We start from the raw sequence: 24,493 nt of genomic DNA, 5'->3' as shown, positions 1-24,493 counted from the left end.
ACAGGGTCCGAGGAAGGGAAGCCGGTGAGCCCATCCCAGACCTCCCTCCCAGCCCCCTCACGGCCCATTTGTCCCAAGAACCAGCCAGCTGTGATTTCTTTAAAACCGTTTACTTAGAAACTTTAATTCAGCAAAGGTCTGTGTGGAAAGAATGGGGAGGACACCCCCCTGGAGTGGATGTGGGCCCCCAGTCAGGGGAGGGAAGCTGGTGGCCCAGCTGGCTAAGGGCAGGGACTAGGGCCACCTCAGGTCTTGCTGGCGGGTAGTGCAGAGCTTGTCTGCACAGTCATCGGTTTCCAGCACTGAGCAGAGAGGAGGCCAGCTCCGGGTGATCTGGCTTGGTAATGGGGATGGGGTTCACTTTCAAGGAGGGAGGGGGGAGCAGAGGCTCAGTGACATGGGCAGTTGCCAACTGCCACAGACAGCAAGGGGACTGTTGAAGCTGGCAGGGAAGGTCCATCTCTGCACCTAGGCCTGGGCAGAAAGGTGTGGGGTGGGAGGTTTTGCCAAGACCAAGGCTTTGGCCTTCTACTGTCCCAAGAGTGGAGACCTTGGTAGAGGGGCCCAATCCCTAGGCCAGAGCTGTTTGGTCCTGAGTCAAGCTTCTGGAGCTCGGCATCTGAGAGGCTCTGGCCAGTGGGGCCTGCAGCCCAACTTTAAGGCATCAGGAGGCAAGGGGACCATTGCAGGGAGTTGGGGCTGGGGTACTGGCCAGAGTGAGCAGGCAGGGGCAAGAGACAGTAATGCCTGCAGCTGACACGGGGAAAAGAGAGAAGGGTTGAGCCATTTCATACTGCAGTGTGGAATGGGGGCCCAGGTAGGCCAGATCTTGAAGGAATCAGAGCTGGGGGCATCCTGATGGTTTAAAAAAAAAAAAAAATTAGAAAATGAAACCAAAGTCCATTGTCAAAAGTTAAAAAAGGGGGCAGTCTCTGATCCTCACGGGAGGTCAGGGAGACCTCCAAGGCACTCGAAAGGCCAAAACACAGGAGTGGCGAGGCAGGAGAGGACTCCCCAAGAGCCAGGCATAGGAGGATGGGAGACAGGGAGGGAGAGAGAGCAGGCCAGGCCCCTCTCCTAAGGCTGTGGGGCTTCCGTGCTGGGAGCTGGTCCCCCATTTCTTGGGCTCCGGCTGGTCAGTCAGCAAAGTCTTTCTGAGATTTCTCTATTACCCAAAGAAAGTAAGTTGGAAAAAAAAAAAAAAAATTCCACGAAGCACAGAGCAAAAAAGCCCAAAGCGATCCGGTGCAGGCCCTGGAGTGTCAGTAGAGCTGCCCTTAGAAAATCCGCTTCCGCTTCAGGTAGGAGTCTGCGTAGTGGCCACCGAGGCCCTGGGAGTGCTGACCCACGTAGCTGCCCTCCGGGCTGGGCTCTGGCGAGGGCAGCAGGTGGGCAAAGCTGCGTTTCTGGCCGCCCAGTGGGGTCTAGAGACAGAGGGCAGGGGAGGCCGCGTCAGGGGCCATGCAGGGGCCATGGCTCCCCAGCCCTGTGGGTCCCCACCCCCTGCCCGTACCTTCAGCAAGGGGCTGTGGCCATTGGGCCCGGGACTGAGGCCCAGGAGCCCCTCACTGGAGCCCAACGGGGAGGAGCTGATGGCCTGGAGAAACAGAAGAGGAGAGGTAGGGTGGGTCACTCCTGGGGCCAGGGAAGCTCCTGGACGCTGGCCCACATCTTCCATTTGCCTCCTACAGCTTTGAGGCCTGGCACATGACTCCAGTTCTGAGCCTCAGTTTCCTCATCTGCCACCTGGGGCTGATGGGGGAGGAAGTGAAGGAAGCCAGGCACACAGTGCAGGGCAGAGCTGCTGAGCAAACCTGCCCCCTGCCATCTCAGTCTTGGCCTAGGCACTAGGGCACAAAGCCTTGGGGGCCTCCTCCCCCAGCACCCTGGCTCTCCCCATCTGTCCCTGGCAGGGAAGCCTCCTCACCTTGCTGAGGTGGCTCTGCTTGAGGCCGGCCTGCAGGCCACTGGTGAAGTAGGAAGTGGGGGAGCCGGAATAGAAGTGAGAGAGCGGCCCCCCGCCTCCTCCACCACTCCGATCTCCGAAGCCGCTGGGTGGGGGAGACATCTGCAGAGAGGGGTTGACTGAGGAAGACCACTGTGGAAGCTCCAAAGCCACTATGCATGTGGCCATAATGAGCTCTGCCCAATAGGACTCAAGAGAGGGGGCACATGGGGCACGGCCCTCCCTGTCTTCCGTGGAGCTCTGGGACAATGGCCAGCCAAATGAGCACAGGGTGAGCTCTGTGGAGAGCAGGGACAGACTCTACAAACCCAGGGTCCTTCAGTGACCAAGTAGGGACCACTGATTCCCTGGTGAGCAACCAGCTAGGCCTGGTGGCACACACTGGTGGTCCCAGCTACTTGGGGAGGCTAAGGCAGGAGGATTGCTTGAGCCTAGGAATTCAAGATCAGTCTAGGCAACAGAGACCCCATCTCGAAAAACTAAATGTTTGTAGTGCTCAACCTCAAAGTGATGGATTGGCTTGTTACACAGCCAGAGCCAACTGGTAAACCCAGGGGGCAGGACACAAGGTGACTCTTACCTTGTGTCGGCTGGGCCCGTGAGGTCCTAGGGCTGGCTCCCGTGGGTGGGAGAAGAGCCGCCGAGGTCCCAAGTCCTGAATCAAAGGGGCAGAAGCGCAGGGGATTGGGGGTTTGTGCCAGCCTCACCCTGGGCTGAATTCCACAACATAACCGGCATCAGGAGATCTGCACCCCCAATGTCTGGGCGTGGAAGAGGGAGGGTCAATCTGCAGGGACTGTGAGAAAATGGCATAGCTGGAAAGACACCAGATGTGTGTCATCCCAAGGGGCAGGCACGCCTGGGTCCTGTGATGGCTTCTGGGAAGGACTGTGGCTCCAGTGGAGCCAGGTGATCAGTTTCTGAGCAAGCTAGGGAATCCAGATGGTGTAAACACTGGTGATATTTTTACATTGGCTTTTCAATTGCTATATTTTTTATAAACCTAGTGTGGGCCAAACATAACCCACAGGGTCATCACAGGGTGGCTAGTTTGTCACTTCTGACCAGGAGGTAGTTTGGATCATAGAAAGACTGAAACTCCAGGGATGTAAACATGAGTCAAAAGGGAAAACAGCAGCACATAAGGCCTCACAGGAGAGACAGACACTGACAGACAGATTCAGGGTGAGAATGTCCAAGTCCTAGGGATGGACAGATGACAGAGGGGAGACTGCCTCCCTAATGTATGGCTTGGCCCAGGCCCAACTAGAGAAATAAATTGGGCTGAGTAACCCTTATCTGAGTGCTTCAGACTCAGGGTTATTTCAGACTTGGGATTATCTGTGCATGATGACAGATCGTGGGGGCGGGCCCAGTCTGCATTTGGGCCGTGACCCATCACATGAGGTCAGGCATGGGATGTTCCACTATGGTAACAAGTTGGTGCTCAGAAACTTGGAATTTGGGGCTGGGGGTATAGCTCAGTGGCAGAGCCCTTGCCTGGTATGCACAAGACCATGGCTTCCACCCCTAAAGTGTATGTGGGAGGAGTTACTCAATTTGGAACCTTTTTGATTTGCGTTTGGATTAGGGACGCTCACCCTGTGTTGATCTGGAGACTGACCTGCTCTCAGCAGATGAAGGGGCCCAGCAGCCCACCAGGTACTCACCGAGGGGTAGTCAAAGCCATAGCTGTCAGGCAGCCCTGGCTCAGGGGGCAGGCGGGTGCTGGCAAGGGGGCTGAGCAGGCGGGACTTGAGCTGGAAGGCTTTACTGCTGCTGCCCCCAGCAGGGGCAGGGGGGTTTGGAGGGGGACCCTCAGCTGGGCGGCGGCCTCTTGAGCCACTGCCCCAGGCCCGGGTCTCCTTTCCTGCCAGGCTGCTGGCTGGAAGCAGGCTGTGGAGGTTCAGGTAGGGGTTCAGTGGGATCCGGTAGTCCTTGGGGGGCTCCCCCAGCAGCGACACCTGTGACAGAAGGGCTGATTTGCGAAGGCCCCAGGCACGAGGGATCTGGAGGGGCCAGAGACTGGAATGGTCCAATGGTGCTGGGCTCAGAGCAGGGCCTTACCCCAGGCGGTGTGGGCAAGGGCCCAGTGTCCTTCTGCAGGCCTCTGAGGCCTGTGCCTCGGAGTCCCACAGGGGCAGGGGGTGGAGTGAGCTGAGCTGCTGGGGGACCCAGGCCCATGGTCTCCCGGTCTCCCCCAGAGGGGCCCAGCAGTGGTGGCAGCAGGGGTGGTGGCTTCCCTCGCCGAGATGGCAGTTCCGGGGGCAGTCCCCCCCCTATGAAGAGAAGGACAGAGTCAGCCCACAGCTCAGTTCTGCATGACCCCTCTTCCCAGGGCCCCACAGCCTCTACGTGGACTAGGGCCTGGCGCCCAAGAAGCAGCTTGTTGCCTAGGGGTGGTGAGTGATGGAAGGCCCCTAAGGGCGTCAGTCTGCAGGATGTGCCCACTGCCCAGTGGGCACTCAAATGACGGGAAACCGAGACCCAGAGAGACTGTGGAGGAAGAGTAGTGGGATGGACCCCAGGAAGGGGGTGGGGCAGGGTGTGATACCTGCAGACAGCTCGCCAAGGAGAGGGCTGGCTGGCTGGGCCCCAGGCTGTAGGGTGCCTAGGGGTGAGTCCCCCAGGATGCCGGGTTTCTAGAACAGAGCACAGGTGCTGGAAATGAGAGCTGTAGCCCGTGAAGCAGATAGGCGCCACCCAGTCTCAGCAGTCACCACCCAGACTCCAGCCCCAAGTCAGCCACAGGCCAACATGCACCATGTCCCCAGGCAGGTCACAGAGCAGGCCCCAGTAACTCAACTCACACAGAGTAGTCTGAGTGTACTTGCATGTTCCTGTGTTCCCACACGCATGGGCGAAGAGGCTGGACTTTCTTCCCCAGCACAGGAGTACCTATGCACCAGCTGTGGCTCTCCAACCACCCCAGCTCCGGGCTGGACCTGGGTGTTTAGGCCCCCAACCGGGAAAGGCAGCCCCACCGTCCTTACCTTCTGGCTCTGGCTCTGCAGGGCGAGCTGGAGCAGTGCTGTGGACAGAGCAGGCCCACTAAGCAGTGGCATGGCTGGGGGGGCGCCCAGGAGGCCTGTGGGAGACACTGGGAGCTGGATGGTGGGCCCTGGGTGGGAAGCCCCCACCAGCCCCCACCATTCACCTAGCCCCAAGTCTGCCAATAGAAGGAAACACAAGCCTTCAGAGGTCAGCAGACGTGCCTGAAGGGCAGGCCCAGGAAGAACTTGATGCACCCCAGAGGGATGGCCCCTCTCCACCATCCCACCTGGCCTGTCTCTCTACTGGCCCTACCCTGCTTGCCGCCGGCACCGCCATGGAGCAGAGGGTTGAGCAGCAGCTGGAGGGAGGCAGACGGGCCCAGGTTGTTCAGGAGCTGCAGGATGTTCGGCTCAGGCAGCAGCCCCTTACCCCTGTTGAGGGCCTGGGGAGGGCAGAGGAGAGAGGGAAGGTAGCTGAGCACACTGCAGTCAAAGGTGCCTTTACAGGAGCTCCCATGCCCCCCAGCACCTGCACACTCACCGTGGCCTGGGCAGCGATGAGTGCAGCCAGCATGCTGCGTCCAGGGGGCCCCGGGGCACAGAAGGATACACGCAGGTGGCTGCCCCCCAGGGCCAGGCCATCAGCCCGCTGCTGTGCCGCCTCAGCCATCTCTGCTGTCTCATACTCCAGCACTGCGAAGCCCTTCAGCTGCCCGTCCTGGCCACATGCCAGCTGCAGGGGAAGAGGTCATGAGCCCCGGGTCACATGAGGGCCCCCACATGAAGTGACCGCAGACTGTGATAGTGACCTCTTGGAGAGGAGGTGCCAGGCTGTCCCCAGCCCTGTTCCTGAAGTCTCCACTTGACTAGTCCCTATAATGGCCCTGCTCTGGACACTGAGGCCCAGAGAGGTCAACACACCAAGGCCACACAGCAGGTGGGCAGGCAGAGCCAAGAGTTGCCTTATGTGGCTCACCTCCCTTGGGCCCCACACTAACACCATCAGGAGGGGCTCTGCTTGGGATTCCTAGCACACCAGGGCGCAAGCTGGGGAACTGGCAGGTGGCTATGGAGTCCCCCCAAATGCAGGTGTCAAGTCAGGCACTGCAGCAGAGGGCTGGGAGCCAGGCACAGCCTATGGGCGATGGAAGGCCTTTTAAGCAGGCAGGTGGAGCTCACACAGCCAGCACGGAGCAGTCACAACCAGATGAGGGACATCTCTGCACACCCACACCCCCTTATTGGGAACCCCAGATCAGAAGTGTTCCAGTAGAAACACTAGATATTGGGCTGGTCCAATTCTGCACACACTGTACCCAATGTTTCAGTCCCCCCCGGGGGTCTTGGGCAGGTCCCAGTACCTCAAAAACACAAATCACTCTGTAGCAAGGTGTGTGGGGAAAAGGCCACAAAATGCCAGGTATGGTGGTGCCCATCTATAACCCAAGCGCTGGGGAGGTAGAGGAAGGAGGATAGAGAGTTTGAGACCAGCCTGGGCTACATAGTAAGAACCTGTCTAAAAAAAGAAAAAAACCCAGACAGCCCATACCAGGTCAGGTCAAGCTGTGCCAGGGACCTGCCACCAACTTAGGGAATCAATGTCCTGCTTTCCATGCTGTTTTGGGGGTGTGCATGGGGGGGGTGTTGCCACAGAATGCTGGGCGCACACTCAGCCCCTCCCTGCCTACCACAGAGGGATAGGCCCACGGCCTGGGGACCTCTGCATTGCAGTGGAAAAATGCAGTGTCTGTCCCCAGTGATTCATGAACAATAGTGTCATGGTTTGTTTTGTTTTTGTTTTTTGAGATAGGGTCTCATCACTGTTTCCCAGGCTGGCCTGAAACTCCTGGCTCAAGTTATCCTCCCACCTCAGAGAATTTGGGTGTGTAACAGTGTCCTACTAGGGTCATGGTTTGGGACCAATGCATTGTCTCTAAAGTACAATCCAGTGCAGCCATAGAAGGAGTGAGGAAGCCAGGTGTTGGTGGCTTATGTCTGAAATCCTAGCTACTTGGGAGGCTGAGATTGGAAGGATTGAGGTTTGAGGGCAGTCCAGGCAAACAGTTCGCAAGACCTATTCGAAAATACCCACCACAAGTGGGTAGAGTGCCTGCCTAGCAATGTGAGGCCCTGAGTTCAAACTCCAATACTGCCAAAAAAAAAAAAGGAATGAGGAAGTTTGTGTCCAAACACAGAAAGACTCTAGAGACAAAGTGGAGAAACCAAACCAGGCATGGCAAAACGGGACAGGGCTGGTGGAATGGCTCAAGCGGTAGAGTAACTGCCTAGCAAAAGACCACCACAAGAACAGGGGACAGCAGAAGCATGTATACATGTGTGGCAGATGCACAATACAAGCTCAGTATCCTTGTCTGAAAGGCTTGGGACAAGTTTATCAGATTTTAGAGTTCTGCATTTTAGAGGATCTGCATAGATCCTTTAAACAAGCACCCAGTCCAAACATCCAAAACTTTTTGAGCACTGTGTCGGTGCTCAGAAAAGTTTTAAAGCCAGGAGAGGTGGCATGTGCCTGTATACCTGGCTACTTGGGAGCTGAAGCAGAAGGATCACTTAAGCCCAGAAGGTCAAGGCCAGCTTGGGTTACATAGCAAGACCCCATCTCTAATACTAAATTTCAGATTTCAGAGCATCTCCTAGTTCAGAATGTCGGACCAGGGATACTCACTGTGCACAACATCGGTGGGTGGGACAAACTGGTATTAACAAGGCCGGCCAGAGAAGGGACTGGGATGGGGGAAAGCCTTTGTCACTGGCCTTTCAGGGTGTGCTGAAGTTTGAAAAGTGACTGAACAACCCATTCACAAAATAAATAAGCAAAAGAGGCTTTAAGGTAAGCCACCCAAAGCCTTGTGATACCTGCTTTATTTTGTGCTATGTTTTCAGTGCTGGAGATGGAACCAGGGCCTGGTGCATGCTGGGCATCCACTCTACCACTGTGCACCATGCATACCTCAGTCCATGATATCTGCTTTACGTATTTAATAGCAATTTCCCCCCTTTTAGCAAAGTTTCTAAGCAACTTTGTCTAGCTTTTACCGGCAGCCCATCTTTCGCTGGCTGCTGCCCCAACAGGTGACTTGCAAAAAGCACTTACCTGTGCTGGGTCCTCACTCGAAAAATGGAGCCACAACCAGACCCACCCTGTGGGCTTCTTATGAGGAATGACTAAGATGCCCACTGATGGGCAGGAACGCTCCCACCCAAGCCAGGGCCAGCACGCCCAGCCAGGGAGAGGTCTGGCCTCAGTCTGTTTCATTCATTGTTATTTGTTTTTATGGTGCTGGAAGTGAACCCAGGACCTTTGCACAAGCTAGGCAAATGTTCACCATGCACTCCGGGAGCACTTGTCCTTCACCTCTGGCCAGGCCCTATGCTGAGGCCCAGACACAGGCCTTGCCATATTCATGTCCATCTAATGAATGAAGAGAAACTCAGAGGGGACAAAGGGTGACTAAGGGCACATGACTCCTAAATAAGGGGACTGAGGTTCAAACCTTGTCCTGCCTGACCCCCAGCCCATCCCCGCATTTGGGACACCTGGGTGTGACTGTGAGTTGCTCAGAAGCAGCCACCTCAACACCTGGTGCTCAAAAGGAGCTCAATAAGTGTTTGCTGAGAGGAAGGGTTCGGCCCAGGGGTGGAACGCTTGTTTAGCATGCAAGAAGCCCTGGGTTCCATCCCCAGCACCAAGAAACATAAAGAAACAAATATATGTCTGGTGAGCATGTAAGTGGAGGAACAAATAAGCACTCATTCACAAAATCTACTCAGAGAGCATTAAACCAGATGTGGTGACAGAGGCATGCAGTTTCACTGGCCAGCTACTCTGGAGGCTGAGGCAAGAGGACCACTCAGGCCCAGGAGTTTGACTAGTCTGGGCAATGTAGTAAGCCCTTGTCTTGAAAAACAAAACAAAATGAAATGAAACAAAAAAACAAATAAGCAAAAGCAAAACACTACTAGCCTTATTTCAAGATGGGGAGAGCAGGGGTGGTAGTGCATACCCACAATGCCAGCACTTCAGAGGCAGAGGCAAGGGAACTGGCAGCCTGGGCTACAACATGAAACAATCAAAAACAAAAAAGGGGGGAGGCTGAGGCTGCTGAGCTGACTCACCCATGTTCTGAGCACTACCCAGGGGTTGGCACAGGGAAGCGTGCAACAGAGGCAGGACAAGTGAATGATCGGTGAATAAGGAAACAAGGACGAAGGGTCTTACAGATGCCTGGTCTAAACAGGAGACCAACACCCCATGGACACACTGTCCCAGAGCTGGGCCAGAAATGTGCCGCCTGAGCCCTGTGCAGGCCTCTGGCTGACACCCGGATCTGGAGCCAGGCTGCAGTGTTCAGATCCTGGCACTACCACCCCAGGGAATGTAACCTGACCTCTCTGCCCTGTGTCCTCACCCAAAAACTGGGCTGGCACCTGCCTCTCTGGGTCATCCAGGATGGTGATCACAGGCTGTGGGTTCAAACCTACACCAGGTACTGAAGGACCCTTGCCCTTAGGGGTCTGTGGGCAAGACATCCGGGGGACTCTTAGTGTGCTGGGCTCAGCCTGTTCTGCCTGACCTCACCTGCCATGGCACCTGCCACATGTGATGTGAAGTGTTTTCTTGTTTTCTTTGGTACTGGTGTTTGAACTCAGGACCTCATGCTTGCCAGGAAGGCACTCTACCACTTGAGCCATTCCTCCAGCCTTTTTTTTTGGTTGGCAATTTCTTTCATTCTTTTTTTTTTTGTGGTACTGACATTTGAACTCAGGGCCTACACCTTGAGCCACTCTACCAGCCCCTTTTTTTGCATGTTGGGTATTTTCTTTTTCTTTTTTTTTTTTTTTTTTTTTTTGCAGTACTGGTGCTTGAACTCAGGGCCTTCAGTTTGAGCCACTCCGCCAGCTCTAGTTTTGTGAGGGGTTTTTTGATATAGGGTCTCGAGAACTATTTGCTTGGGCTGGCTTTGAACCTTGATCCTCCTGATCTCTGTTTCCTGAGTAGCTAGGATTACAGGTGTGAGCCACTGGTGCCCGGCTAATCAGGAGTATTTTATCAATCTGATGCAGAACTTATGGTGAAGAGAAACTGAGGCACAGAGTATGAGGGACATTCTTGAGGTACAAAGAGAGGCTGGGATCTAGCCAAGTCCACTTTCTTTTTTGGTTTTTTGAGACAGGGTCTTGCTGTGTAGCCTAGGCTGCCAGGAACACTTGATCATCCTGCCTCAGTCTCAGTCTCCTGATACTGGGATTACAGGTATAACCACCACGACCAGTGCCCAAGGCCAACTTTCTAACCTCAAGACTTACACTATGGATGCCTCCAGGCAGCCTCTATGCCTGGCCTGGTGCTGGGCCCCACAGGTGTTTAAGAAACATCAGATGAGTGTGGAAGTGGATGAAGGTGTGAACAGGGCTTGAGTCTTGCCCACATATGATGAGCAGATGACATGACTGAGGCCTGAGGTCTCGTGGGATCACACTACAGCCCTCTGACCCACATTTAAGTTCTCAACCACCAGGCCACAAGCCGGTTCCAAGGGCCCCAAGGTTGTGTGGCTGCTGGGCAAGATAACCAGATTAGACAAGACAGGTACTCCAAAAGACCCCTGGAAGGAGCTCTGGGCCTGGCACCAGATCCCCAGTGACCCGTGCAGAGGGCCCAGGGCTCACCTGGCAGAAAGTAGGCGTGTGGACGGCAGATAGTGCCCGGCGTAGGGCATCCACATCGCTGAAGCCAGGCGGCAGGCGGTCGACACAGAGGCATCGGGAATGGAGCAGGGCAGGCGTCAGCTGCCCAGCATCTGTCCAGTGCACGTAGAGTGTGCGCGGGCCCAGCGGCTTGCCCAGCAGGTCCGACTTGGCGCGGGCAGCCGAGTCCTTTTTCATGTACTCAGCAAAGCCATAGCCCTTAGAGTGGCCAGTGCGCTCGCTGTAGACCAGGAAGCAGCGCTCCAGGCTGCCGAAGGGCCGCACCAGCTCCTCAAATTGTGTTTGCGTGAGGCTGGGGGGCAGGTTGGCCACACACAACAGGGCGTCCGTGGGCTGCAGCTGCACCGACAGCTCGCGCTCCCGCAGGCGGGTCTGATGGAAAGCACTGATAGCAGCTTCCGCCTGCTCTCCATTCAGCAGGGTCACGAAGGCTGTGGACAGGAGGGAGTGTGGGGTCAGTGGGTTCCAAGGCCAACTGCAAAACACGGAGTCACCAGGACATCTCAGGCCCCAGTCCCATGTAAGCAATTATTCACATAGGCAAGTGTGAACGAGCCAGGTGCTGCCGTAGGTTCCACGAGGTCCACTTCCTGCTGTTCCCTGGATCTCCCCACAGCCCACAGCTGTGCTTCCTTACTGCATGGCTCTGTCCTAAGAGCTATGCACAGTAAGAGTGGTGGATCACGGCTGTAATCCCAGTTATTCAGGAGGCTGAGGCAGGATTGCTTGAACCCAGAAGTTGAGGGCCAGCCTGGGTAATCCCATTTTAACAAATCCTGAGACTTCAGCTAAAAGAAAAAAAGGGCTGGAGGGTATAGCGCTTGCCTGCTAGGCATGAGACATGGATTCAATCCCCAGGAATGCCATAAAAATAAAATTAAATTAAAAAAAAAAAGAAAAAGAAAAACAGGGCTTGGTGGTACATACCTATAATCCCAGCACTGAGGAGGTGGAGGCAGGAGGATTACAAATTTGAGGCCAGCTTGGGCTACCTCAAGGAGACCATGGTCTCCCATATAGGGAGACCATGTCTCAAAATAAGTAAATAAATACAATAAAGTATACCCAGGTGACCAGGCTGCAGAGCCTTACTCTCATGCCTCCCTCATCCCTCTTCCAGGGCACCAATGCCACCTGCCAACACCTAGCAGGAGGCTAAGAACCAAAAGATACTTAGAAGGTGTCATGCCCCTGGCAGAGACTTCTGTTTGCAAAGCCTGTGTGGCCCAGCCTTGTGGCCTCACTGACCTCCTTTGGCATCTCCCAAAGCTGCTTCCTGGACCATGCCAGGCACTCTCCACTGGGGGCTTCTGTGGCTGCTTTTCTCTGAGTAAGGAACAGTGAGTCCCAACCTTTTGCCTGCTCAACTCCGCCCACCTTTCAGACCTCACTTCTTCCATGAAGCCTCGCCTGACTGCTCACTTCAGATCCTGGCTCTCTGCTCCCACAGTGCCCTCCCTCTCTGTAGCTTGTGATCCGAAGATATGTCACTTTTTTTTTCCTTTTCTGAGACAGGGTCTTGCTGTGTAGCCCAGGCTGGCCTCAAACTCAAGATTCTCCTACCTCACTCTCCTGAGTGCTGGGATTACAGGCATGTACTACCGTGCCTGGCCCATTTCACCTTTACATTTGGAACTGTTTCATTCCTGACTGGACCACCTCTGTTTCATTGCTGTGTACCCTGGCACCCAGTACATAGTGAGCACTCAATAAGTATTTGTAAAAAGATGCATGAATGAAAAGCATCACTCAATATATGAATCCCAATGCTTTGGTACATACCGCTGGCTCCACAGTCATGGACTCAACCAATGGTGGACTGATATATTTGGGGAACAGGGGAGAATGAATCTGTCCTAAACATGTACAGACTTTTCCCTCGTCACTAGTCTCCAACAACACAGTACAGCAGCTACTTACATAGCATTTACATTCTATTAGGCACAGGTGGTTGAGAGTCCACAGCAGGATGTGAGTAACTATACCCTAATACTTGAGCATCCTCAGAGTTTGGTATCCAGGAAGCATCCTATCGATACTGTACCGGGTTCTCAGCACAGATTTGACTTGTGGAGTCTGTGGCTATTTGTTAAGCACCTACTAAGTGCCAGGCGCTCACAGTTTGTCACCTGCTTACAGCCACACAGTGAGGACTGACTTGAGGTCTGTTTGCCTTCAGGGACCAAGACCTTAGCTACTGCCCTAGTTTACAAGATAGGTCTAGAGGAGGCACCTTCCCATCCATGTTACAGATTATAAGATTAACATGTGGCACAATGCTGAGTAGGCACAGACATCTACTGAGAGCCTCACTCAGGGGGCCAACACGACATGCCTTCATACTCGTGGTGCTACTTGGTGTAGGAGGCAGACGTGCAAGCCAGCAATGATAGCCAAGGCTGGCCAGTGCTCTGATGGAGGGGTGCCCAAGCCTACCTGGTGAGGCCTGGATAAATGAGGGGACAACTAGGAACAGTGGAAGAGGAAATAGCTTGGAACCTTACTGGCACTAGAGGACATAGGGAGGCTGGGGCACACCTTGCCAGGTAGTACCAGGAGGTGCTGCAGACAGGTTTCCAGGAGGGAAAGTAATCAAGGTCAGAATCAGTTTTGATCAGATTTGTAATGGGCTCCATTGGTGAGGCAAGAGGTACAGGAGATCATGGGAGGCAGAGAGGCTGCAGGGAAGCTACCATTTCAGCAGAGACTAAGGGGATGTGAACCAAGTGTAAGCTAAGGCAATGGAGGGCTTGGAGACCAGGCAGGTCTGAGTGACTAGTTGGCTAGGACAACCGGGTGGGAAGAGGGGATACCCTGAGCCCAGGTATCTGCTGACCAGTCTGGAGAGAACACTGAAGCTGCCACAAGAATGGGTAGCCAGGACAAGGGACAGACTGGTGTTTCTGCTACACTGTCTTCAGGGACACTATTAGGACCAAAGCTGAGGAGAGAAATGCTAAGCCAGGACCCTCCCATCTTAGAGACTGTCACCTCCTGCCCTGGCCCACCCCACAGTTCCACAAACCTGTCCCTTTGTATTTGTCCACAAAACAGTACTTGAGCTCATAGTCGCTGAGTAGGTCGTGTACTTCCTGCAGAGACAGAAACCAGAGGACAGGGAGTCACCAGGGAACGAGGGGGAACAACCAGGTGCCACCTGTAAGTGGACTAGCTCTAAAGGTGGGTAAATTACCAGTCCCACCCCCTTTTTACAAACAGGAAAGTGAGGTCAACAGTACTGTTTGCTCAAGGCCACTCAGCCCATCTCTGGCAGAGCTGGGATTCAGAGCCAGACTGTAGATTCCATGCTACCCCCAGGACACACTCACAGAATAGGTCTTTAGGGACATTGATGAACCTGTCTGTCTGCAAGGCCGACTGTCTCTAGCTCAATGTTAACAAACTCATTTTGTCCAGGAGGAAACAGGCTCAGTGGGGTGAAGAACTATGCCCAAGGCCTTGCAGCTGGTCAGGGCAGCATGGGAATACAACACAGAGGTACGGAACCAGAGAATTTGTGTCCTTAACACAACCACAGTGTACAGCTACATGTGCTTCTCACAAGATGGCTTTGAGGGCAAGTTGCTGGGGCTGCTGTGGCAGACACCCTGTGCACTTGGCAGGAGGGACAATGTGTTCCCAGCTGAGAAATGGTGGGTACTACTAGGAGAACCAACTCAGGGAAATAAACCAGATCATGCCTAGTGATGTGTGCTCCAGGTCTGTCCCCCACCCAATTAGGCCCTCCTCACCCTCTTGGGATCCCACTAGCACCAGGTAGGCAACGTGGGCCAGTGGCAGACATGCTGATGCCAGGGAGAAGAAATTCTTCCGAGCAGCAGGAAGAATAAACTTATTCCACTGCCATTCCACCGCCACGTGTAGGGCACTATAGATGGAATGTCCCTGGGTTCAAAGAGCATTGAGGATTGCTCCTTCGTGCAGGCCCTGCCCCAGGTAGGTCCCTGGCAGGAAAATTAGCCAAGGGTCGCTCCACAGAACACAGCTCCCCCACCCTACCCCACACAGACCCACCACTCTTTCCTCTAGGTCTGAGAGATGGTGGCAGAAGACCTCATTTTCCCAAATTAACCTGGGGCCTTTTGAGAAAGGCTGCTATAACTTCCGGATCTTAGAGGTGGAAATCAAAGTGCGATATGGAAGGGTTCTCTAACCCTGAAACTTCTGGATATGAATGAGATCCCAGCACCAGTGGTGGAGGGGGATGGGGAAAAGCACAATCCGAGAGACAACTGGTCCCTATTTCCACACTTCCCAATCCAGCAACATATTCACATAATTCCCCAACATGGCCAAAACTGCCAGCTCCCTTTTATTGCCCACCCCCTTCAATCACTTGGTCTCGCCCAAGCTTGTGGTCACCCCTAGCAACGTCTTCCCGTAATTCAAAATTGGTTTCTCCCTTCATCATAGTCCCCCCACATCTCGATTTTGGTCTCTCCCGACTGCGCCAGGATCCCGCGCATGAACGCCCCCGCTGACGCCCCCCTGCCGACGCCAGCAGTGGTGTCGCCAGTTCTCCCCCGCGCACGCGCATGGTGGTATTTCCCGCCACGCTCTCACACCGCCCCCCCCAATACCTGGTTGGTCACGTCCCCCGGGAGGCCCCGGATCAGTATCTTGCGGCGGTTACGGAACTGCCGTTCGGTGTGTTCCAAGCGTTTCCGGATCTCTTCTGGATCTAGCGGCTGCAGCTCTTCTTCGGGCGCCCGGCGTTCCGAGGCATCATTGGCTTCAGCCTCGGCCCCAGCCTCTGGACTCAGCGGGGGCCGGTGAGTAACGGACACGTCGGCCGCCATCTTGGGAAACCCGGCGCCTTCTGGGACCAGCGAGCTTGGGCGGAGCGGCATAGAGCGGCAAGGAGGACGCGCCCGCCGATTGGTTAAAAAAAGCCCCGCCTCCCGTCCGTCCCACTTAGTCCATTGGCTAAAGCCCAGCCATCCTCTCAGAGTTCGAATGGCTTCTGGAGCTCCTTAAGCTCCGCCCTCTTCCGCCTCCGCAATGCCATTCAGTAGGTGCGCGGCGTGGTTGGAGTGGTCGGCGGCGCTGTTAGAATCAAGCCACAGAATATGGGGTTTAAAGCCTTTATTGGTGGGGAACTAAATGAAACAACTAAAGCTGCCGCCATCGATCCCAGGATCCGGCCGGGCCCAGGATCCCGGCATCCCGCAGTTCAGGACGCCTCTTCCCCTACTGTCTCTTCAGATTGCATAGACGTGAGGGGGACCGAGGGTCCTTGCTGCTTCACGTAGTAGCTGCCGCTCTGTGTCTGCATCCGGAAGATGTAAACTAAGGCCACCACGACAGCCACCAACCCTACGACCGCTAACACCACCATGACGATACTGACTGAGAGAGAGCTCCGACCTGCGCAGAGAAGCCCGGAGCAAATAAACATGCGTGCCCCGACCCCTCCTGGGCTTGCCCCGCCACCCCCGACGCACTTTTTTTTTTTAACTTACTTTGAACGTCAATCACCACCAGCAAGGTGTGCGTGCCCCTTGGGCTTGCCGCCTTGCAGTGGTAAGTGCCATTGTAGGTTAAGTTGACGCATAATGGGATCCCGATGGGCACCACAAGCCCGGAGCGCTCATGCGAACACCGTAGCACTGGGGCCGGGTTGCCCCGAGCCTGGCACCGCAAGACATGAGTAGTCCTGTCTTTCCACGTCAAGCGCTGGGGACATTTGGCTCGGTCAATCCTGGGACCATCTGTGGAACCACCATATTAATCAGACATCCCAAAGTTCCGAGAGGCACACAGGGGCAAGGGAAAGTTAACAGGTCCGAGTGACCAACTCACACAGGACACGCAGCTGGACCGTCGTGTTCTTGTGCAAAACAACGCCGTTCACATCGAGAGTGGCGTTGCAGAAGAAGTCGCGCCCATCATCGCTCTCGTTGACAAGGAGCTGAAGCTGAGCGGGCTTCCCTGGAGGTGGAGTCCGAGCCCCATCCAGCATGACCTGGACTCGGGCCCCGGCCGTGCAAGTCACATTCACCGTGGACCACTCGGTGACGTTGGTGTCACTCAGGTTCAGAAAGGGCCCTAGGAAGCCTAAGGACAGAGCAGTGCTAGGGAGCTGACCACGACCTCCCGTGGGTCAAGCCACGCCCTCCTCCCGGCCTTTCCCGGGGGTGGGGGGCGAGGGTGGCAGTCCAGGCCACGCCTCCTGTGCGGACCCTGCCCCCCTTAGGTCTTAGGCTCCGCCCGCACGTGCCACGCCCCTCTGCTGAGGTCCCGCCTAAGGGTGTGGGGGTCGGGTCCGCTCTTACTAAAGACTGTCAGGTTCTCCCGGGCCTGGCGACTTTCGTCCCCCAGGGTCACGTTGCAGACAATCTCCCTGACACCCTCCTGATCGGTGCGGGCTGTGGCTATGGCTTTGGCTCTCAGTTTGTCCCCGTGGCTCGTGACTATGAGATCCAGCATCTGGTCCCCCAGCGCCATTTGGACCTGAGCCTCAGAGGCCGGGAACAGCCCATCCAGAATGCAGTGCACCGGCCTGGATGTCCCCACCTCCAAGTTCAGGGGGGCCTCGACTCGCGGGAGTGTCGCGGGCAGGTCTGGGGAGAAGGGTAAGTATGAGCAGGGCGAGGCCTCACAACCGCTGGGGATACCCGCACCCCCTCAACCAGGGCCTTGGGTCGCGGCCTTCTCAAAAGATCTCTCCCGTCTCCGGCGTCTCTTTTGGGACCACCCTGCCCCATGGCCCAGGCCATGCCTTCCCAGGAGACCTTGAGGTCCAGGACCACTCCGCTCCTCCCCCCAGGCTTAGCTCATCACCCAGCATCTGCAGCCCCTTCCCTCACCGAAGGTTCGAAGCTGCCTGGGGGCCGACGTGTTCTGGAACAATCCCAGCCCTTGCGGCCGCAGGTCCAGTTCCGTGCGGCAGGAGAAATTGGCGCCATGGTCACCTCTGCCCGCCAGCACCGTGGCTGTGACCTCGGCCGGCTCCCCCACCACGGGCCGCCGCGGGCTCAGCTCCTCCTCCCCGCGGAGCAGCACCGCAGAGAGCCGGGCCCGAGGTGCCCCGCCTGTCACCAGACAGCGCAGGGTGAGGTTGTCACCCACGGGATGCCAAGGGGGCAGGGGGGCCAGCTGGACCTCAGGGAACCCTGGTGGAGGAGGGTAGAATGGCCCTGGTCATTCCCCAGGGACTGGAGAGGCAGGATGTCCCTATATCCTTGCACAGAACTGTGAACTTGGACTTTTTTTCCCACTGTGTGAAGATGGAACTCAGTGCCTCCTGCCTGCTAGGCATGCCGCGCGCCCCGGGCCTGTGAACTTGGACCTAATAAACTTTGAGTGCTTACAATAGGCCCATATAAGTATTTGCTTTGTCACTAGCATCGTGATTATTTCCTGTGCTGTCAGCGCCTTGCCAGTGTTGCAACTCAGACAGCCACACCCCAAATAACTGGCGCTTTGACATGTTGGAGGCCCTTAGAACCTACCTTAGAATCAAGGCTCCCTCTGACCCCCATGTTTCTCTCTGGGCCCAGGCAAAGAGAGGTTTTCTGCAAAGTTCCCTATCTGTCCAGACCCCACCAAAGAAGAAACAGTGACCTTAGGTCCCTTCCCTGACCTTCATGAAATAAAGCATATTGCAGAAAGAAAAACTGATGTCTGTAAACACACTGTGACAGACTTGTCACATTGGTATTTCTGTCCCACAGAGTACCATTTATAAACCATTATCCATTCTGTGGTCCAAATACACTTTTCCCCCCAGGCCACTGTAATGGTTGTCCAAACCCAATAGGTTTCCCTAAATCATTTAGCAGATCCTGCAAAATTTTCTGCATTCAGCAGGACATGGTAGGGTATGCCTGTAATCCCAGCTACTCAGGAGGTGGAAGCAGGAGGATCCAGCCTGGGCAAAGTTAGCAAGACCCTGTCTCAAAAACAAAATCCCTGACCAAAAGCTGGGTGTGGCTCAAGAGGTAGGGCACCTGCCTGGCAAGCATGAGACCCTGGGTTCAATCCCCAGTACCACCAAAAAAAATATTTAACATCTTAATCAGTACAATTTCAGTATACTTAACAAGGAGGCCTTCACCTTAATCTTGGATACCAATGAATCCTGGTAATGATAGTAATTGGGATTCCAGGGTTGTGGTGGGGGGACCCTGACTTTCAGCACCTGGCAATCTGTGGTGTAAACAATCTCATTCTGGCTGGTCTCATGCCACCCAATGTGACGCAGACCTGGGAAGAAAGAGATACCACAGTTGGCTCTCAAGACAAACAGCCTTGCCAGGTGCTAGTGACTCACACCTGTAATCCTAGCTACTCAAGAGGAAGAGATCAGGAGGATCGTGGTTCAAAGCCAGCCCATGCAAATAGTTTGAGAGACCTTATCTCAAAAAATACCCATCACACAAAAGGGCTGGTGGCATGGCTCAAGGTGTAGGTCCTGAGTTCAAACCCCAGAACACACACACACACACAGACAGCTTCTGGCGTAGCACTGGACAGAAGCATCCCAGAAAGTGTCCACTGTGGGTACAGGGGTAGGTACACACCCAGACCGTGGTCACGGGAAATCTCATGGGCATACAGAGACAGGAACGTACAAAGCCAAAGCAAACAATACAAACACGCACCCATATGTACACACTCAGAAACAGACACAGGGCTCCAACACCACGGGGGAAAAACATACACAAAGACACACACAGACACAGATATACTGACACAGACATTCACATAGGCTCAGTGATGCACACATACACATACACTCACCCACAAAGACACACAGAGACACATAAACACACGGATAAGCCAGGTGATGGTTGTACACATCTGTAGTACCAGTTACACGGGAGGCTGAGGCAGGAGGATCACAGAGGCCAGCCCCGGCAAAAGCACAAGACCTTATCTTTAAAATAAACTAAAAAGCGATTAGACTGAGGGCATGGCTCAGGTGACAAAGCGGTCGCCTAGCACGCACCAGACTGCAACAAAATGCTTGTTGGTGCCCAGATTTAACAGCTGCTGCCCTGCCGTACAGCTGAAAACATCTCTGTCCCTGTCTGTCTGTCTGCCTCACTACAGGCAGAATTCCCGCTCCCCAGAGCCTCTGACCGTATGCTACCAGCACTGCTCAGGTCAGTCCCCACATGCAAGCACGTCCACTCACTGAACACGGTGATGCCAGAGGATGTTGCTATCTGGGAGCCATTGCAGTACCCGGAGCAGTGGATCTGGCTGTCATCAGTCACATTGCTGAGCAGAAAGGCTGCCCAGCCCACGCCGTGGTCCCGGGCCTCCTTTGACAGGGATGTCTCCAGGTTGATGAGCTGAGGCTGGGGACAGTCCGTGGTGCAGTTCACCAAGAATGATCCTCCAACAGGAAGCACTGGGTCCTGGGGCTCCAACCGCAGCCGGAACCGCTGGCCCTGGCCTCCTTCAGGAACATGAGGAAACTCCATGGTTGTGCAGATGCTCACCCTGCAGTAGGCCCTACCTCATGCTAGGATGGAACAGCCCCTGCTCTCACAACAGTCCTAGTCCAGTGGGAAAGACAGGATCCATAAGGGACTGGGGACTTTGTGTGGTGCTACACATCTGTAATCCTAGCTACTTTGGAGAAAAAGATCAGGAGGATTGTGGTTAGAGGCCAGTCCAGGCAAAAAGTGAGATCCCATCTCAATGAATAAACTGGATATGTTGGTACTTGCCTATAATCCCTGTGGTCTGAAACCAAGGCCCTACCTGTAAGCAAAAAACGGCTGTGGACATGGCTCAAGTGGTAGAGTGCCTGCCTAGCAAGTGTGAGGCCTTGGGTTTAAACCCTAGTGCCAGCAAAAAAAAAAGAAAAATGGGGACTGGGAATGGCACAGAGGGAGGCCAGGGGAGATTCTTTGCAGCTGTAGGAGGAGGCAAATTAAGGAAGGCTTCCTAGAGGAAGGGGTGGCAAAGGCCAGTTTCAAAGGCCAAGTAGAGTTTGCCAAGTGAAAGGAAGAGTGGTCTAGGCAGAGGGAACCGCACAGGCAAATAGAGCCCTTTTTCAGATCTGAGTTAGTGGGAGGTTTTCAGGGTGGGGGCTGCTTCCCTTTCTTGGGTCCTTGGTTCCCAGCAATCCTTGAACCCCAGCCCTCCCCAGGATGACCCGCCTCACCTAAGGACAGAAGACAACAGATCAGCAGCTGGGAGATGAACAGGGTCCTACAGGCCCCAGGTGGCAGCCTGGAGGGTGTCATGGTGACCAGACGGAGAGAGGAAAAGGCCTCTAACAGGAGATTCCCCCGGAGCAGCAGGGAGGAGGCGGAAGCCTGTGGTTAAGATTGCAGAAGTGTGGAGGCTGCACCTTGCCCCAGCCTGGCATATATATATATAGGGGCAGGTTCTTGCCCTGGGGATCTAGGATGGGGGGACCCAGCAGCTGATCTCCAAACTAGCTGTTTGGGGGTCTCCAAACAGGGACAGGGCAGGCCTCGGGGCACTGCTGCTCCCCAAATGAACCCACTGGAAATGCTAACAGAACTGGCGGATGCCTTTGCTCTCAGTACCCAGAAACCCTGCGGGTGAGGAGGGGAGGGGAAGAGACACCTTCTTCCGGATGAAAGCAGGTGTGTGGGGGGTGTTCCTCCCCCAGGAGGAAGCTCATGGGAGGCCTCCAATGCTGTCGTTGGGGTAGAATTTTTTTTCTCCTTTTCTTTCTTCCTTTTTTATTGGGGGGGGCAGTACTGGGTTTGAACTCAGGGCCTCACACATGCCAGGCAGGCGCTCTTCCACTTGAGCCACTCCACCAGCCCTTTTCTTTGTTGGGTATTTTTGAGATAGGGTCTCTCATTTTGCCCGAGCTAGCTTCAAACTGCAATCCTCCTAATCTCTGCCTAGCTAGGATTACAGGCATGAGCTTCTGGCACCTGCCTTCCTTTTCTTTAAAGTGAGATTTCTTTACTTTTCCCTTTTTCTTTCCCTTCCCTCTTTTTTTTTTTTTTTTTTGATACTTCATCTCACTATATAGCCCAGGCTGTCCTTCTGCTTCTGGACTCAAATCATCCTCCTACCTCAGCCTCTCCAGTAGCTGGGATTACAGGCATGTACCACCATATCCGGTTTAAGGTAGGATTCCAAGGCAGCATTTCAAGAGGGCAATAATGGAGTGGTAGGCATAGCTTCAAGGGGTTTATGTGAGATCTTGACATTCCTGAGGTACAAGTAAAAGATTTGGGGTGATAATGAAGGCACCTTTAGAGTGATGAAAATGAGCAGGGCCCGAATTTACTGACCTTGTGTGCCAGGCTCTCTGCTGACCACTGAGTGGCTCCTGCAGGGTATTTTGCCTTGGAGGAATTGGGAGAACCCCACTTGACTGCCTCCAGGAAGCAGGTCTCTTCACTTTGAGAGAAGGGATGGGGGGCCAGGTGGATACTGCCCACTATGTACCCCATCTCTGTCCTCTTAACTGCCTCCTGGACCTCTAATCTTTTTCCTTGTGCTTGAACTCAGGACTTCATGCTTGCTAGGCAGGCTCTGAGCCACTTGAGCCACTCCACCAGTCCTTTCTTCTGGATTGGGTGTTTTTGAGATAAAGGCTGGCTGTGAATCACAATTCTCCTGATCTCTGCCTGCTGAGTAGCTAGGATTATAAGCGTGAGCCCAGAAAAGGCTCAAGATGTAGACTCCGAGTTCAAACCTCAGTAACTCAAAAAAAAAAAAAAAATCAAAGAAGAAAAGAACTGGAGACATTGTTCTAAGTGGTAGAATACTTGCCTAGCAAGTAGGAGGCCTTGAGTTCAAAGCCTAGTACTGTCAAAAACAACCACTGGGTGCCGGAGGTTCACGCCTATAATCCTAGCTACTCAGGAGGCAGAGATCAGGAGGATCATGGTTCGAAGCCAGCTAGGGAAAATAGTTTGTGAGACCCTATCTTGAAAAAAGGGCTGGTGGAGTGGCTCAAGGTGTAGGCCCTGAGTTTAAGTCCCAGTACTACAAAACAACAATAACAAGAAAACCCCAGAACCCAAAATCAAAACTGGACCCCTGGAAGTTGGAGGTGTAGCTCAATGGTGGAGTGCTTGCCTAGAATGCTTAAGGTGCCAGAATTGATCCCTAGCACCACAGAACAAACAAAAAACCCCTGCACTGGTCAGGTTACTAAAGGAAAAACTAGAAACTCTTGTGTGTTTTTGCTAGGACTTAAATTCATATTGCAAAATGAAAGCAGCACAATTTCAAAAAAACAAAAGTGAATCAGACACCTAGTCTACATTCAGTCAAGTTCAGAGGACAGAGAAATGTGCTAAGTGATACTAAAAGATGATGTGATTCTAGTAAAATTATAGGACAAACAACACAGTTGCGACAACAGATATGTTGCAAGGGAAAAAAAAAGAACGGAAGTGGAGGCCTGACCATGAAGAGACTTCAGGCCAGACTGGAAGTGCAGCTCAAGGGGTGAGCACTTTCTAGTATCCACAAGGCCCTGGCTTCTATCCCCAGCACTGCAAAAAAAAAAATAATAATAATAATAAGAGTCCAGCATGATAGTACATGCCTGTAAATCCCAGCACTGGGGAGGTTGAGGCAGATCATTTTTTGGTGTTTTTTTGTGGTATTGGGGCTTGAACTCAGGGCCCACACTTTGAGCCACTCCACCAGCCCTTTCTTTGTGGTGGTTTTTTCAAGATAGGGTCTCGAGAACTATTTCCCCAGGCTGGCTTCCAACTGCGATCCTCCTGACCTCTGCCTCCTGAGTAGCTAGGATCACAGGCGTGAGCGCTGGGCTGTATATTACAGTTTTTACAGTTGAAGTTATATGACGTCTGGTATTTGCTTCAAAATTATTCAGTGGCCCTGTGTAAGCCACAGGAAGACATGGCAGAAACTTAAATTCATTTTGCAAATTGAAAAAAAGCCAATGTCAAAGGGCTACCTACTGTGTAATTCCAATCCTAGGACATTCTGGAAAAGGCAAAACAATGGGGACAGTGAAAAGGCTGGGGTGCGGGTTACCAGGGGTAAGGGAGGAGGTGGAGCACCGTGTGTGACACTGTAATGGTGAACACAGGTCACTGTGCATCTGTCCAAACACATGGGCAGTACAGTCAAGTGAACCCTAATGTCAGTGTGGGCTCTGGGTGACAATGTCGTAATGCTGTCCTCTGAGTCTAGCGTACAGCTGGGTGCGGGATGTGGGTAATGATGGTGGCTGTGCGTATGGGGGAGGGGGCAGGGTGGGAAATCTGTATTTCCCACTCAACTTTGCTGCAAACCTAAATGCCTGTTTGTTTGTTTTTTCCAGTGCTGCAACCCAGGGTTTTGTGCATGCTAAGCAACTGCTCTATCTCTGAGCTACACCTCAGCCTTTTTTTTTTGGGAGGGGTGGAGGAGATTTTTCTTCTTCTTCTTCTTATTATTATTTTGACAGTACTAAAGTTTGAATTTAGGGCCCCAAGCTTCTAGGGATGTGTTCTACCACTATGGAGCTACTCCACCAGTCCTAATTTTTGGGTTTTGAGACAATCTGTCTGCTACTTTTGCCCAGGTTGGTCTTGAACTCAAGATCCTCCTGCCTCTGCTTCCCAAGTGTCTGGGATTACAGGAATACACCATCACACCTGGATCTAAAACTGCTTTTAAGAAATTAAGATTATTGAGCCAAGTACAGTGGCACATGCTTGTAATCCTAGCACTCAGAAGGCTGAGGCAGCAGGACTTTTAGTTCCAGCTTGGGCTATATAGTGGGACTCTGTTTTAACCACCCCCCAAAAAAGAAAAAGGAAGTTGAGATCAATTTATTTTTATTGGGTTATTTTGGTTTTTTGAGATA

At 53.7% G+C, this 24,493-nt stretch overlaps 2 protein-coding genes across 3 annotated transcripts; both read right to left on the bottom strand.

Moving 5' to 3' along the window:
* Positions 1 to 94: 94 nt before the first annotated feature.
* On the bottom strand, positions 95 to 15,552 carry Raver1 (ribonucleoprotein, PTB binding 1). Of its 2 annotated transcripts, none has more exons than XM_020174311.2 (13): positions 15,291 to 15,552; positions 13,715 to 13,781; positions 10,651 to 11,120; positions 5,501 to 5,692; positions 5,273 to 5,402; positions 4,960 to 5,054; positions 4,521 to 4,608; positions 4,034 to 4,245; positions 3,637 to 3,930; positions 2,547 to 2,621; positions 1,928 to 2,068; positions 1,514 to 1,597; positions 95 to 1,424 (listed from the first exon to the last, which is right to left on the bottom strand). In XM_020174311.2, the coding sequence occupies exons 1-13, from the start codon at positions 15,507 to 15,509 to the stop codon at positions 1,278 to 1,280; spliced, it is 2,214 nt and encodes a 737-aa protein (XP_020029900.2). In that variant the 5' UTR covers positions 15,510 to 15,552; the 3' UTR covers positions 95 to 1,277. The 2 variants fall into 2 exon arrangements, with proteins under 2 accessions (XP_020029900.2, XP_020029902.2); XM_020174313.2 differs by having other exon boundaries at positions 4,960 to 4,997.
* Positions 15,553 to 15,780: 228 nt separating this feature from the next.
* On the bottom strand, positions 15,781 to 21,176 carry Icam3 (intercellular adhesion molecule 3). The gene is made up of 7 exons (XM_020174310.2): positions 20,834 to 21,176; positions 19,853 to 20,119; positions 17,520 to 17,825; positions 16,986 to 17,273; positions 16,513 to 16,767; positions 16,173 to 16,421; positions 15,781 to 16,077 (listed from the first exon to the last, which is right to left on the bottom strand). Exons 1-7 carry the CDS (start codon positions 20,913 to 20,915, stop codon positions 15,884 to 15,886), a joined length of 1,641 nt encoding a protein of 546 aa, XP_020029899.1. The 5' UTR covers positions 20,916 to 21,176; the 3' UTR covers positions 15,781 to 15,883.
* Between the last annotated feature and the right edge of the window lie 3,317 nt (positions 21,177 to 24,493).

Source organism: Castor canadensis, chromosome 14 (assembly GCF_047511655.1).
Source record: "Castor canadensis chromosome 14, mCasCan1.hap1v2, whole genome shotgun sequence".
NCBI classification, from domain to species: domain Eukaryota; kingdom Metazoa; phylum Chordata; class Mammalia; order Rodentia; family Castoridae; genus Castor; species Castor canadensis.
Note: the sequence above shows the minus strand (reverse complement) of the source record. Positions and strands in the feature narration are given on the sequence as shown.

What these genes read in the sequence shown, in the direction of transcription:
- Raver1 (XM_020174311.2), bottom strand. Translation starts at nt 15,509, where the DNA reads ATGGCGGCCGACGTGTCCGTTACTCACCGGCCCCCGCTGAGTCCAGAG. An exon ending in GGACAAATACAAAGGGACAG is followed by an intron (nt 11,121 to 13,714) that starts GTTTGTGGAACT and finishes TCCTGTCCACAG; the next exon opens with CCTTCGTGACCCTGCTGAAT. An exon ending in CCTTGGCGAGCTGTCTGCAG is followed by an intron (nt 4,246 to 4,520) that starts GTATCACACCCT and finishes TTCTCTTCATAG; the next exon opens with GGGGGGGACTGCCCCCGGAA.
- Icam3 (XM_020174310.2), bottom strand. Translation starts at nt 20,915, where the DNA reads ATGACACCCTCCAGGCTGCCACCTGGGGCCTGTAGGACCCTGTTCATC. An exon ending in CTCTGGCATCACCGTGTTCA is followed by an intron (nt 17,826 to 19,852) that starts GTGAGTGGACGT and finishes CTCCTCCACCAG; the next exon opens with GGTTCCCTGAGGTCCAGCTG. An exon ending in CAGGCAGCTTCGAACCTTCG is followed by an intron (nt 17,274 to 17,519) that starts GTGAGGGAAGGG and finishes CCTTCTCCCCAG; the next exon opens with ACCTGCCCGCGACACTCCCG.